The sequence below is a fragment of the Misgurnus anguillicaudatus genome, chromosome 2, assembly GCF_027580225.2.
Source record: "Misgurnus anguillicaudatus chromosome 2, ASM2758022v2, whole genome shotgun sequence".
Taxonomy (NCBI): Eukaryota; Metazoa; Chordata; class Actinopteri; order Cypriniformes; family Cobitidae; genus Misgurnus; species Misgurnus anguillicaudatus.
The window spans coordinates 29,398,164-29,413,740 of NC_073338.2; the positions used below are offsets into that span (position 1 = coordinate 29,398,164).

Here is a 15,577-nt window from a genome sequence, read left to right on the forward strand (position 1 = left end):
AGGGGAAATAAATGGGAGTATTTAATTTCCGGGCTGGCCTACAAAAGGTTATTAAAACCTGCTGCTAAGGATTTAAGTGTGCAGACGTCTTTATTTTCATTTTCACGGGCTGGCCTACAAAAATACGCCATTCCTGTGGAACTCTATGGGTGAATTCCAATCGAATTTATCTTCCCTATGCCCTGCGAAGATCACAACTCTTGATGTGTAAACTCATGTGTAGACAAACTTGATATGTCTCATACTGTGGCCGATTAAAATATACTTAGCAAATAAAGCTGTGGAAAAACAACGTAATTTCTTTTCATTTGGAGCAACTGTATGTGGGTCATCCCCTTCTTGAAGTTCCCTTCAAGTGCGTAAAAACGCCGTTTTGATTTCCCCCATAGATATGTAAAAAGGCTAGATGTCTCGCCCGCGCTGCTGGCCAATTGAGTGGAAGGTCCGCATTTTGGCGGCCATCTTACCACAGGACGCTCGGTCCCTCGTAGCATTGAGTTTTAATGATGCAGGTACTTTTAAATGACCACAACTTGCTTAATTTTTTACCGATTTTCAAACGGTTTGGTTTGTTATAAACTTCAAAGATGTACCTATGATACTGCATACTTATACTAAAAATAAAAAATAAATTCATGAAACATGTTAAAGCATCCGGAATTATAGCCACGTTAATAACGTTTGTAAAAAAAACAAACCGTTTGAAAATCGGTAGAAAATTCAGCAAGTTATGGTCATTTAAAAGTACCTGCAGCATTAAACTTAATGCTACGAGTGAGCGAGCTGCCTGAGGTAAGATGGCCGCTGTAAGACATCTAGCCTTTACATATCTATGATTTCTCCGACAACTTCATGCACGCTTAAGTTACCTTTGACCCAGCGAACTTCAACCGTCTCGGAATCTACCATTTTATGAAACCAGGTACAGTATTTCTATTATTCGTGTCAATTGGACAAACCATTGAGGTAAAAAGATAATATAAATGTGAGAACTGTCTGTTTAAGAATAACTACGCTTTAATACACAGTTCACATTTTGTTGCCGAAGTTATTCAACTTTAGTAAGAAAATGGACTAGTCTTGTTTTGTAGGCGCGCTCACTAAAGTTCTACGCGCGTGCATGATCTAACATTACTGTCTGTCACAAGCGATCTGTAACTGACCAGTGATCGGATCATAATATACCAAGTACACCCAGGGGCTTCTCTAATATACTGCAGATCGGACATAATGGCTACAATGCTAAGCAAAGAAGTGCAGGATATCGAGGTAACGTTAACCCACAGGCACAGTGCAACTGAGCTTTGTCTTTAAAGTGTTTTTCTTTAATAACACTTTTTTACACATCAGATAAAGATATTTGTTTGGATGACAACACTTTGAAACTTTTCCACTGTGGTTAAAGAAACATATAGAGGAAGTAAAATAACTTAAAGCACATTTTTCTTTACTTTTTTATACTTTATATAACATGTCTAATTTACGTCAACTAAGAGCCACAGGTTATTGCACAGCATTATAGTATTGCTTTACGTAAACTTCCAAGCGTCTGCTTTTAAATGAGACCAAACCTATGCTTTTATTGCAAAGGCATTATGAACGTCAACCTAAAAACGGGAGGTTATACTGATGGTACTGCTGAAAATATATTTATGAAAGAATAACGTTAGTTGAATTATAGTTTTGCTTTCGCGATGATGTCTTGACGTCACATTTATTATTGCGCAAGCCAGATGTTTTTTTTTTGCGCAAGCCAGATGTGCTCGTGCTCGCTCCACTGATAGCGGATGCTTTCGCAGAGTAGTTAGTCAGAAAGAAACAGAAACTAAAGAGAATGAGTGAGGCAGAGCAATGCGCATGTACGTCCGAGAAGAACCTTGACGTTGTTTTAGTACCAAAAAGAGGATCTTATTCTGGATCTTATCCCTTCCAAAAGGGTTTTTAGCACGGTTGCAGAGGTGTAAAGAGTACCTGAAAGCCACACTTGAGTAAAAGTACAGATACCTTACTGTAAAAATTACTCCACTACAAGTTACAAGTCACCAATTTAAATACGACTTGAGTAAAAGTCTTAAAGTAACCCAATTTATAAGTACTTAAGTATTTTACTCGTACTGAATGTTTGCTCAAAGATGCACCAGTCCTCAACCAAAGAGATATTGTAGGTCAGTGAAAAACAAGAAAGTTTATTTGTGAGGTTTTACTTCCTAATATAGAAAAGAAATCCTCAAACACCTCAAAAATTTGATCTGGCAGAACAAACACAGATTAAACATTTGTCATAGTCTTTTGACTAAAATTTAATTTAGTTTTAGTCATATTTTTGCCCTCTGAATTGATTTAGTTTTAGTCTTATTTTTATTCAACTAAATGCCATGAGATTTTAGTCTAGAAATCTACATTGAATTTAATTTAAACCCATTTAGTTTTAGTCTAGTGTCATTGTGTACTTGAATGTGCCATGCTGACAAATATATAGCCTTACTTTGTGATATAAATATGGTAACACTTTACAATAAGGTTCATTAGTTAACATTAGTTAGCTACATTAGTTAACATGAACTAATAATGAACTGCACTTATACAGCATTTATTAATCTTTGTTAATGTTAATTTTAACAATTACTAATACTTTATTAAAATCTTGTTAACATTAGTTAATGCACTCTGAACTAACATGAACAAACAATTAAAGCTTAAATTTTTATTAACTAACATTAACAAAGATTAATAAATAATGTAACAAATGTATTGCTCATGGTTTGTTCAAGTTAGTTAATACATTAACTAATGTTAACTAATGAATCTTATTGTAAAGTGTTATCAAATATTCTTTTATAGGCCAATCCTAAAAAAGTTATAATCTAAATATTTCAAAAATTCCAGTTTTAGAGTCCAGTAGGTTGTTACAGTTAAAATACAGTAACAGAAATTTGATAATGCATATTAAAGCCGCTCTATGCATTTTCAGCGTTTTTGTCAAACAGCGACCCCTAGAGTCGCTGGAGAATACTGTCGTAATATCCCACTCTAGTACTCCGAAGATAATGACCAGGTAATATTTCACAATTTCATACGAATATTAGGCTACTGCATAGTCTACTAAACTACAGATGATGGTAATAGGATAATAAGAAGTTTATTCCAAGTGTAGAGTTCATATAATAATAAAGTACTGCGTTTGCTAGCATATAACGTTTTTACATGATTGCAGCTAAATCATAAGTAAATTGTGCATGTTTAAACTATTTACAACCTCAAGGCTTATTTATGTCCTGATAATTATGTGAGATATTGACAACTGTTGTCATGATAATCGCATGACATACTACAAGCAAGCGCAAAAACATACAACATAGACCGCAAACAAGTTTACAAATGAGAGATTTACTTACTAGTCCATTAACAAGATCGCCAGATCAGCATCCCATCCAGTGCTGTCTTTTATAGTGCGGTCAGATTCTCTTTTCCTTTTCCTACTCTCTTCCGAACGCGCTTTCTTAACTTTTAAATAGTTTAGCCTCACGTCTCAAATTCGCGCATGCAGTTGTTGTTATAGGCTTGATCGACTTCATGCAGCGCTGCAAGAACCGACAGCCGGATGATGTCAAACTGCCGTCTCGGATCATTCTCGCGGTACTTTGACGTCATACGGCTGTCGGTTCTTGCAGCGCCACACAAAGTCAAACAAGCCTAACGTATGTGACGTCGTTGCCGTAAAGCAAGTCGTGATTCTCGCGAGATTTGTTAGGGGCGAGCTTCAACAGGAGGATGATTCGCACTACTATGACTTTGTTTACCACCGAAATAACTTTGAAGCTGTAATATTAAGGTAAAATAACTGCATAGTGTGTCTTTAAAAATGTGAAGTTGTTCATTTGAAAGATTAATTGAAAACAAATGTAGTAGACGTAACACCACTATCTCACATTAAGTGCACTACATTTCTTCAGTCATGCATCCCTTTTTACAGTAAATACATTACAGCATACTTGATTAAATGTGAGGACAGTGAAATTGTACACTTATTATCCATCTTATAACGTACTTAAGTTAATCAGTACAGAACATTGATGGTTTATTTTGGCTCATATAAGTTATATCAAGTTATGTACCAGCTCAGGTTAGCTGATAAAGTAGCATCAGCATATAAAACATTTGTGTTTGCCTTTTGAGTTGCGGGATGACCCTCCTGCAATCGCGCTTCACTTTTGTTTTGATTGTAGCATCACAAGTTTAACAAAGGGTCCCTTGACATAATCAAATGTGATATGCATCCATATGTCTGCTCTTTATCTCTTCTCTCAGACCAGACGCAAACTTTTCTCTACAGTTTATGACATATGCAGCACGCAGATGTTCCGCTACGGTGGCTCAACGCAAGCCATTCAGCGTTTGACATCAAAGTACCGCGAGACCAGACTTCTTCATTTGCATTTGATTCGCTCTCGCAGTACTTTGATTTCATACGATTGCCCTGCGTAGCGCCACATTAAGTACCTGTATGTGTGCGTCTAACCTCGCGACCACAGATTCTATCCATCACCCTCTGACACTTTCGTCTCGTTTTTATTCGTTGACGAATAAACAATGTAGCGAGTAACAGTAAGTGTTATTTCAAATGTAGTGGAGTAAAGAGTACAAATACCCAATCAAAAATGTAATTGAGTATAGAGTAAAAGTTGCTTATATTTTTGATACTCAGTACAAGTACAAAGTAGCCCAAAAAATACTTAAGTACAGTAACGAAGTACATTTACTTAAGTTCTTTACACCTCTGCACAGGGGGAAACATTGGCTGTGTCCAAATAACCACACTAGCTGTCTTTGCACTTGACCACTTGACTGCTTACATTACGTTTTCCTGCATTTGACCCAATGGGTGTGCAGATTAAGCATACATGTAGATTTATTCACCCGATGGACGTTTACGCCGCCAGCGAGAGCGTCAAAAAACGCTCGAATGCATTCTCTGGAATCCTCTCAAGCGGAGGTTTCCGCCTTCCGATTGGTTGACGCCGGAAGTGTCCGCCTTGCGATTGGTTGCCGCCAAACGTTTCCGCCTTGCGATTGGTTGCTGCCGAACCGCGTCATAGCTCATTACCATAAAGTCATGTTAATTCATGCCTACTTAAAATGTATATTTTTGTTTTTTTTTCTTTAAATAAAATGAATACACAATCACTCTACAATTAACATTAACTGAATTTTAAGATTATTTACACTGAAACTTTCAGAAGCATAATTCTTTGCACCTGTAAAAACAAATGTTAAACTAATGTTCAGTGGTTGTACATCTTTAAAATGAATAAAGTTCTTGAGAATCGTGAGGGAATCGTGATCTTTATTTTAAGCAAAAGAATCGTGATTCTCGTTTTATACAGAATCGTGCATACATACAGTATTGCAATTTCTTTTCCAGTTTTGAAAGTGACAAGTCTAGTATGGAACACATACTCAAAATGTGACCTCTGCATTTAACCCATCCTAGTGAGTAGGGGAGCGGGGCACAACCTTTTTTGGCTTTGGCTCTATCATTCAAAACATATTTAGTTAGATTAATCTTTTTTACACTATCAACACACACATGTCTGCTACAAATGAACACTTCAAGTTTGTTTGTGGGACCTGCTGTTATCGTTCAATTACACCGAAAGTGCCAGAGGTGCAAACGTTACAACTTACCCCATAGGTGGGGTTAAGGGAATATTCCATTTTCTTAAAAGAAAAATCCAGATAATTTACTCACCACCATGTCATCCAAAATGTTGATGTCTTTCTTTGTTCAGTCGAGAAGAGGTTGTGTTTTTTGAGGGGGACATTGCAGGATTTTTCTCATTTTAATGGACTTTGATTGAGCCCAACATTTAATACTTAACTCAACACTTAACGGTTTTTTTCAGCGGAGTTTCAAAGGACTATAAACGATCCCAAACGAGGCATAAGGGTCTTATCTAGCTAAACGATTGTCATTTTTGACAAGAAAAATAAAAAAGATCCACTTTTTAAGCACAACTTCTCGTCTAGATCCGGTCGTGATGTGCCAGCGCGACCCCACGCAATACATCATGACGTCACAGAGGACGAACGCGAAACTTCGCCTCAGTGTTTACAAGTGTTGAGAAAGAGGACCGTTCCTACGGTGTTGTATGTCAACTGATACTGATTAATGTCTTTGTGTCAGTTTATTGTTTACAATGGTCCGCAAATTTGCGTTTTATATATGTAACATGTGACCTCCCTATGTCACTACGTATTTACGTTAGGTCGCGCTGGACCGGATCTAGACGAAAAGTTGTGGTTTAAAAGTGTATATTTTTTATTTTTCTTGTCAAAAATGACAATCGTTTCGCTAGATAAGACCCTTATGCCTCGTTTGGGATCGTTTATAGTCCTTTGAAACTCAGTTGAAAAAAACTGTTACGTGTTAAGTATTAAATGTTGGGCTCTATTAAAGTCCATTAAAATGAGAAAAATCCTGCAATGTTTTCCTCAAAAAACAAAATTTATTCTCGACTGAACAAAGAAAGACATCAACATTTTGGATGACATGGTGGTGAGTAAATTATCTGGATTTTTTTTTTTAGAAAATGGAATATTCCTTTAATTGTAACAAGCAGAGGGTTTGTTGTAACACCAGCTAGAACATTTTGTTTAAACACATATAATTCAATAAAAATTTGTCTTTATACTAAAGGAGGGTATTGTTTATATATCTGTCTATAATAGATAGATATCCACACATGCATCCTTGTATAATACAACCATCCTTGTATTATGCATCAATGCATATAAATAGATTTTTTTTAAAGAGCTGCACAATTAAGACAAAAATGTCATAATTGTCAGTTATTTCCCCTGATATTGTATTAAGTTATCATTTTGATAAATAGTATTTACATTGTTTTCATTTCATTGTCACTGTAACACTGTGTCACAATTAACCCCGCTGTGTAAAAATGTTACTAGGAGTTGTTGACATGTTTTAAAATAGTGTTATGTTTTTTTAGGTAACAAGACAGTGATTAAAATAATATAAAGTTGCATTTGGTGACTTACACACTCAACTCAGAAATAAAAAAAAACATCTTTCATGCCTCCAAAAAACTCTTTTGGTTACGAAAACACATAGACACTTTTTACAAATTTACAGGAGATCATGTTCTGATAGTAAGAGAAAAAGATCAAAAGCACAGATTGCTTGGCACCTGTATAAATGTGTAAAGTAGCCGTGTTACAATTAACCCTGCGTTAGTTTGTGCCCCGCTCACCTCTTGTGAGTGAATACACACACTGCAAGTGTTGAATAAACACACACGCCTTGATCAAGGGCACTTTTGCAAATTCATGTGTGAAATTTAAGGACAAGTTATAAATCCACCCGAATGTTTGGTGAATAAAAAAGGTAAAATCAATGGCATAACATTTTTTAGATTGATATATGGCCAATTTTAAGTTTACTTTCATGCACATGCATCATATATATTTTGTAAAGTTATTTGACACAGGGGCGTCAGACTGGGGGTAAAACCAGTGCTGATTACCAAAGGAAGAGAGGGACCTTAAAAAGTCTGAAATATATTATGGGGGTGAGGCATGGGGGCCCATCAGGCCTGCCTATGCATAGGGCCCGAGTTCTTGTGCAACGCCCCTGATTAGACATAATACCTAGACATAAGCCTTTTCATTACGTTTTTTGATTATCACAAAAAAAGAGTCTGCTTTCAAATGAAATAAAATTATGCTTTAAGTGCAAATGCTTCATTAACTGTACTTATTGTAGTTTGGGTATGACATTTCTTGGGGTTTTTAAAAAGCAGTCTAACAAGTTAGAATGGCCTTGTCTGCAGCTTTGTGGGTATTTCAGAACCTTGGACAGGGACCCACATTGAGTAAGTGTACTCACATTAGCTGTTTTACACAATACTGATGAACTTAGTGAACTTGGTTAAAATTATACAGTGTCAATTTAAATATGATTTCTACTACCAGATAAACAAGTGTATAGTCATATATAAGACACATTGACTCCATATTGTGCACTATGCCTTAAGAAGACTAGGTTTTGTATATAACCAGGGATATTGTTTTACGCAAGGTGCAGACATTAAACTACTGAGCAACTTTTCATTTCAACAGCAGGACTTAGTGGCAAGAAAAACAACTGTTAAATCATGTTTTGTTCTTATCAAGCGCACTTAAAAAAGCAGGTTCCTAATTAAGTGGTTACATTAGCTTAGGAGAAAAAAACAGGGGCACACACTTTGTTCGAAAGATTTTAAACACGTCATGTCCTTGAATTAAAACCAATTAACTGAATTAAGTCGAATCACAACACAGTGAGTAATAATCAAATTTCCATTCAGTCACCAAATGCGTCGGAGTGAAATAAATCTTCGATTCAAATGGAACCTAGAGCACTACCGTGATTTTCAGCGTTAGGCTTTGCTAGCCATGTTTGATCTGGCATTACCAAATACTATCCATCAACCATACTTGTAAATGGTAAACCTAAAAGGGAAGCCTTTTTTTATGAAGTCTTGGTATGCACGGCACACACTGGATGACATCTCTGCTCAGGTGAGATAAAGCTTTCTCTTTTAAGTTGAGCAGATATGGGCATTGACTTTCATAGAGAAAATAGAACTGTTACTGACGACTCTCATTAGCATTTCTATTCATAAGTGTTATGACTATGGCAACGTGACCTTGGCGTGCAGAGTGCACTTAAAATGCGCTCTAAACGACTCCTGTCTGCCACTGAAAATACCTCACTAAATGTCATAATAATGGCTGTCCGTGGGGCAATTAAATTGGCCATTCATTTTGGCAATGCTGTCAGACGTCTCATTTTAATATCCTGCTTTTCCGAGAGCGCTAAACGTGTGCCTTTGTGTGTGCTCACGGATTCATTAAAAAATCCTCCGGGACGGCCATCAGCGTTCGTTAAAAACCAGATTAATGTGGCCGCTTACACAAAGGGCTACGGCTTTTTATGGAAGGCCCCGAACCCCAACAATGACCACTTCCTGATAGCGAGTCAAGTACCGTGATAGAAAAATTGTCGACTTAAAAGCCAAAATTGCAATATGAACGTTATGAAAGCCCCATTAGCTGACAGACATCCATATCATGGGTGTCAGAGTTAGGTGCTGTACCTAGTGGAGCTTTCATCTGTGCAGTTTAAAATATGTCCTTTTTCAATTCATGAGGAAAGTTGTGAATATTTATTATAATCACGGTAATGGTCTGTGATTACATGTAGTGGTTGCCAAGACATTGGCCTCGGAGTACGACATATGTTACTGATGTAAGGATTATATAAAAGGTTACATGCAGTGCCATTGCACAAGGGAGATAAACCAATATAGTGCGATATAGTATTCTTGTTTTAAACTGATTATTTAATCTTGCAGCAGGTGGTCTGCTTTCCTTTCCGATGACGTAATATTGCAGGTTCTCCAGTGTGTTTACAAAGGTTGATAAAAACACTATTTTACAATTACGTTATTGACCATTTTAACATTTATTTTAAGCCTAGAAATAGTATTGTGTAAGAAACCGACATTGATAATGACTCTTCACCTTTGGTTAAACTTTCAACCACAGTCGGGTTCATGGCCCTAAGTCAATGATTATCCCAGGTTTAAGTAAGCAGTATTAAGAAATACGCTGTCCTTGGAAAGCATGGCAGGCAGGCTGCTTTTCTTTCTATTGCAAATATTTTGTCAACTTGTTTCAGACTGTTAAAAGTGATATCATGCACTTGATACCTTAAAGGCTTGTATTTGATTTAACCCATGAAGTTAGTGTTGTTGTGCTGCATCCTAATTTATTCATTAATAAACTTTGTGTGTAAATATAAACGCTTGTATAGAGGACTGGGAGTGCAAAAATTATAAATATATAAATAAATAAATACATGTACAAATAAATATATAAAACAAACATAAATAAATAAATACAAAAATAAATATGCAGAGAAATATAAAAAACAAACATAAATGAGTATTGCAACTTTGATTTCTATATTTTTGTGTTAAAATATTTTTTTATTTCTTATTAATATTATTTCCGTATTATACATTTTTATTTAATCTTTTATTAATTTCCACATTTATGTATTTATTTATGTTTTTATATGAACATTTAATCATTTTTTTACATTTATTTTATTTATACATTTCCGTGTCTAATATCTGTTAGTGGTAAGCCATAGCAATGGATCATAGAGTGGCAATGCTTGTGTAGACACGTGTTCTGAGGCCACAACAGTCACATCTTTTGCTCTTACAAAATGACACGCAAGGGAAGAGCGTGGATATGATTTGGAGTGTAGTGCAAGTGAAATGAATGTTGAGAGAGGTGGGCGAAATGGCAAAAATCACAGTTTAAGTAATTTAATATCACTGTTTCTGTATTTACAGGATAAGCATGCATATTCTTTACCCCGGACATCACGTTATAAATATCCGTTCGGGATTCTTGCACACATTAACCGCATCTTTAACAGGTCTGTGACTGTTGTGGGCTCAGAAGCATTGCCACTCTGTGCTCCATTGCTATGGCTGAAGAAAAACACGCCCCCTCCTCATTTACATATTAGACACGGAAATGTATAAATAAATACGTGTGGAAATAAATAAATGTATAAATAAATACATGTGGAAATGAATAAATGTGGAAATAAATACATTTAAAAAAATAATTAAATGTTCACATAAATACATAAATAAATACATAAATGTGGACATTAATAAAAGACTAAATAAAAATGTATAATTAAATACAAAAATAAATAAATGTTTTAAAAATACTTTAATACAAAAATAAAGAAATCAAAGTTGCAATACTCATTTATGTTTGTTTTTTATATTTCTCTGCATATTTACTTTTGTATTTATTTATGTTTGTTTTATATATTTGTTTGTACATGTATTTATTTATTTATAATTTTTGCACTCCCAGTCCTCCATTCGCTCGAAGCAAAATCTGTATTTACTGCAGTCTCATATGACGTGTTAATGTATAATTACATATTATATATTATACAGTAGCCTACTATCAGGCTGATACTGTGTTAAATGTGTACTCATTCACAAAGTATGGGAACACAGTTGTTACGAAGCGTTGTGGGCCACTAACAGAGGACTTATATTTATGCAGATGCTCATACTCTCCTGTGTGAATGAACCCCAGCTCTGTTTCAATTATAACGGACTGAAGCTTCAGGAGGCCTTTAGCTGAGCAAGATGATGTTGATGCCAAATGATCTGTATTGCTCTCCATAATTATGTTACAGGACTAAATGATATTCTGGGATTGTGCTGAACATTGCTGGGCTGCTGGAGCGCCAAGGCTTCATTTCAGCTATGGAAGATCAATTCGTGTATTGATTTCAAGCAAAAAGACTAGGCAAGAATCTCTGTAGATTGTGTTTAACCATTCCGCCTTAAGGAGGGAGGGGCTGTGTTATGAAAGATGAAGTGTGCTTTGGAAACGGGTCAAGTTGCTTACATCTTTGCAAAATGCTTACATATGAATTTGCTTGTTTTTTAGTTATTATTAATTGTAGAATACGACATACCGCACTGATGGGTGGGGGGGTGTAAGTAACATTATTTCTTATGATCATTTGATCATATTCACTGTTCTTTGTTTTTGGATATAAAGCAAATTTTGCTTACTTTGGCAGGAAAAGCCAGTATTGATTTGTTGTCTCAATGGATCAGTATGACCAGCAGAGAGTGATAAAGCCAGTCTCCAGAATTCTACCTGTGGAAATGGAATACACAGCACATCAGATGCTGCTCGTAATGCCCGCTGTAACCTTTCTGTCATGTCCTCCCCTCCCGACCATAGGCTGGTGTCTTTTAATCAAATGTATACATTCGCTCTTCAGTATGTTCTTCTGCTGTGATTTTATTGTATTGAATCCCACAGCTTATTTTAATAGGTCTCCTGACCTGAAGCTGTGATATTTTGAGAAAAGAAAGCTAGTTCACAGTTAAATCTTGATTATTTTTTACACTTTAGTTTAGTTTTTATTTAAGCCAACAAAGCAAAGTCCCCTCTTTAACTTGAGGACAGACAGAGTTCAATTGAAAAAAGGCTTACTGTACAGTATCTCTAGTAAACTACACTTGACAACATTTGAAGTGGGTCAAAACCTTTCCTAAAAGTTGTCTTAAAACCAATACCCAGCCTTTCCACTGCACACGATAAATAAGGGCAGATAAACCAGAAGTTATTCATTTCCTATATGGAGGGTTGCAAAGGGGCTGTGTGAGGTGCCGACCGTCTGCAGATACGTAATTTTCAAATCCGTTTGGATCAGTTAATTTTTTTTACTTGTGCGACTACAACGCATGCGATATGCTGACAGCTTACACTGTATTTCAGTGTATTCCAATCAAAACACTGCAAGGTGAAAATTATTTAATCCTTTTTGTTTAACTTTATCAGTAACACTTGAATCCTTTAAATTAAACTATTGATTACTGATTAGTAATACATTATTAATTTAATATGTAATATATATAGGCCTACGTTATTGGCAGTCTTTGTCATATATGCATAGCTGTTTATTGTTTCATTCATTTGCATTTATTTATTTATTGTGCAGTGGAAAGGCAGCTTTACGGATTACCTTATGACCTATAGAAGAGAATACAAAAACAGCCACAAGTAGACATGTTCCGATACCCTTTTTCTCTAACCAATTTCAAAACCTGGGCTCAGGGAATCGGCCAATACAGAATACTGATTCGATACCTGGGTGTTTCTATCTATCTATCTATCTATCTATCTATCTATCTATCTATCTATCTATCTATCTATCTATCTATCTATATATCTATCTATCTATCTATCTATCTATCTATCTATCTATCTATCTATCTATCTATCTATCTATCTATCTATTAGTGTTGGGGTCCATTAAAGTCCATTAAAATGAGAAAAATACTGGAATGTTTTCTTTTTCGAAAAGATTCGCTTCACGTTTGGATGGAAACCCAGCTAGTGTTAGTTTATTGCTGTGTTAGTAGTAATAAATCCACACAATAAGTACAGAATGCACACATCTCTGTGTATTACATTTGACACAACATTTGTTTTATTTTAACACAAAATGACACATAATGTGTTAAAAGCATAACACAAAAAAGTGTTAAAAATTAACACATCCTTTCTTAGTGTACAAAAGCAGAAAAAAGGTGCAACAGTAACTTATACTCAATCAAGTCCTTTTAAAACACTAAGTGCAGCCACAATGTAGTGAAATAAGAGACTTGAGTAATAGAGCAGAGCTCATTCATCTTTGCCATATAGCCTTTATGTAGCCATCGTGTTCTTCTGGTGACATGTCTTTAAATGCTATATTAAGTTACTTGTTTTTAAAGTTGCTAATACTTGTGCCACCCATCAAATCGCAGCATGGCATATTAGAAATGTTGCCGTTTCATTGGCTGAAATTATGCCAAACAGCTGACATACTGCTATTTCTTCTTCACTGCATGCTCTAAACAGTGATTGCTTGTGGCAACACAGCACAACTTTCCGTGTTTGCGTTCTGCGCCGCGAAGAAGAAACAAGTTCCAATTTGCAATGTTAAGCTTTGCTAGCGGGTATACCTTGTCCCGTTTAAGAAAATGGTATCGGATCGATACATGGGTTCAATTCCGATGCCAATTTTTTTCTGGTATCGGCGGCATTTCCGATACAAGTATCGGAATCGGAACAACCCTGACAATATGCTGACTGTAAAAGCAGGCACATCTTTATTCCACTAAAAGCCCATCTGACATGAAATAGACTATCATTTCCATCTAGAGCTTGTTTAACAGTCACAGAGGGGATTTAGAGGAGATATCGATTTCTTCTTATATAGATCTCTTCTCCTTATGGATGTGTTTTCCCTTACACAGTATTGATAATTGGCAAAGGGGCACAATGTTTTTACATTGCTTACAAAAACAGGCTTCACTCGGAAATGATTCAGTAACTAAATGTACTAGACATTTTGTTTCTTTATGTACAGACTCTGATTAAGTGCACTTTTTATTAATACTTTTTTGTTTTCCGTTTTTGGCACGATTCGAAATGTGCGTCACTCCGAGGTTGTCATCCATAGATTTTCCAATCTGTTCATCTGCGGCTGGTCAAACACGGCCTAACTCTCTCATTATGACTCCTGCTTCACAGACTGAGCCTATTATAGCAAATAAACACTAGCTTGACTGACGCAGTTATCAGCAGAGTCCCAGAAAGAGAATAATACAATACCTTTGCGAACCTGATTTTTTCAGTCTCATCTTTGAACCATTTTTAAGATTTTTTCTAAAACTGTATGCAAGTGGTAAACTAATATAATAACATCATATAGCAATAGCCAAACTATTGAGCTAGGTGCACCACTTATGTTTGTATCTTATTCACTATCTGCCTGCAATTCATGCAAATCAGGTACTGGAATGCAGTGGTGTTGCAATTGCTGTACAGTCCCAATTAAGTTTGGCAGATAGGTATTTTCAGTGGTAGTCTAAAAAAGGTGCTACTGTACGTAAAATCCTAGAGAACTGGAAATTAAAACAGTGCTGACAGGATGTGCAAATAAACTATGCTATCACTTTAGTTTCCAACCTTTTTTTCTTAGGAAAACAAATAAAAACTTAAGTTTCTAGAAAATGGTTCAAGGATGATGCACAGTTTAACACAGTTTAAAAGATTTACCAATAATTTACCCTTCCTGCTCCATCTCACTATGTTTGCCGTCAAACTTATGATTTACAAGTAATTTGAAATGTTTTGTTGCATAAAATGGCAAAATGTGATTGGAATTTGTTTTGGAAACAGCGGCATACTGTACACACAATTGTGTCACACTATGTTTACATGCACACAATTTTGTCAGTCGCACTGAATTTAATCCGATTGAAGGTTACGACAATAAAGTTTACATGCATCCTAAACATTGCAATCTAATTAAAATGTTTGTTTACATATACTGTACATTCTATATGATCCAAACCAAACGTCTCCACAAGTCATAGATATGTACACTAGATGTCACCTTGGCTACGGCAGTTCATTGGAACGAATGCGTCAAATAGAGACGCCATCTTGAAACAGGAGAGCCCTGCATCAGTGTCATTAGGCAGTGGTGTGACGGAAATAAAATCACCATAAATCGTCATGAATGCGATTTTCTTGGTCAGTCAGACATGTACACATGCGATGGTTTCAACAGTCAGACATGTATTTAGCATTGAGACCAGAAAAAATGAAAGTTTTGATATTTTGAAAATCTACTTTTTTGCTAGTAGCCCTAACATCCATACGCAGCACAAAAGTCCAGCATCTTCCACGAATTCGAAATACAGTCGGAGATAGCAGTGTTAACCAGCTACTTCCAATGACAAGACCCATGTTCCAAGATGGCGGCGGTTTTGACGCATGCTTAGAACCCCAAGGCGACATCTATTGTATATATCTATGTGCGCAAGCGCCCAGTGAGGGTTGCCAGATTTGCATATCATAACCATCAAAATGAACATTCAAAACTAGCTCAAAAGCA

The 15,577-nt window shown here is 35.9% G+C and overlaps 1 protein-coding gene across 3 annotated transcripts in view; it reads left to right on the forward strand.

Moving 5' to 3' along the window:
* Positions 1–897: 897 nt before the first annotated feature.
* Positions 898–15,577, forward strand: part of dpydb (dihydropyrimidine dehydrogenase b) — a 161,140-nt gene continuing 146,460 nt past the window's right edge. Inside the window, exons 1-2 of one of the 3 annotated variants that reach the window (XM_073876471.1) lie at positions 1,118–1,177; positions 1,208–1,269. In XM_073876471.1, the coding sequence (XP_073732572.1) occupies positions 1,231–1,269 (39 nt within the window). In that variant the 5' untranslated portion in view covers positions 1,118–1,177; positions 1,208–1,230. Of the gene's footprint in view, positions 923–1,109; positions 1,270–15,577 lie in introns of those variants that run through there. The other 2 variants (XM_073876477.1, XM_073876465.1) reach the window with 2 other exon arrangements.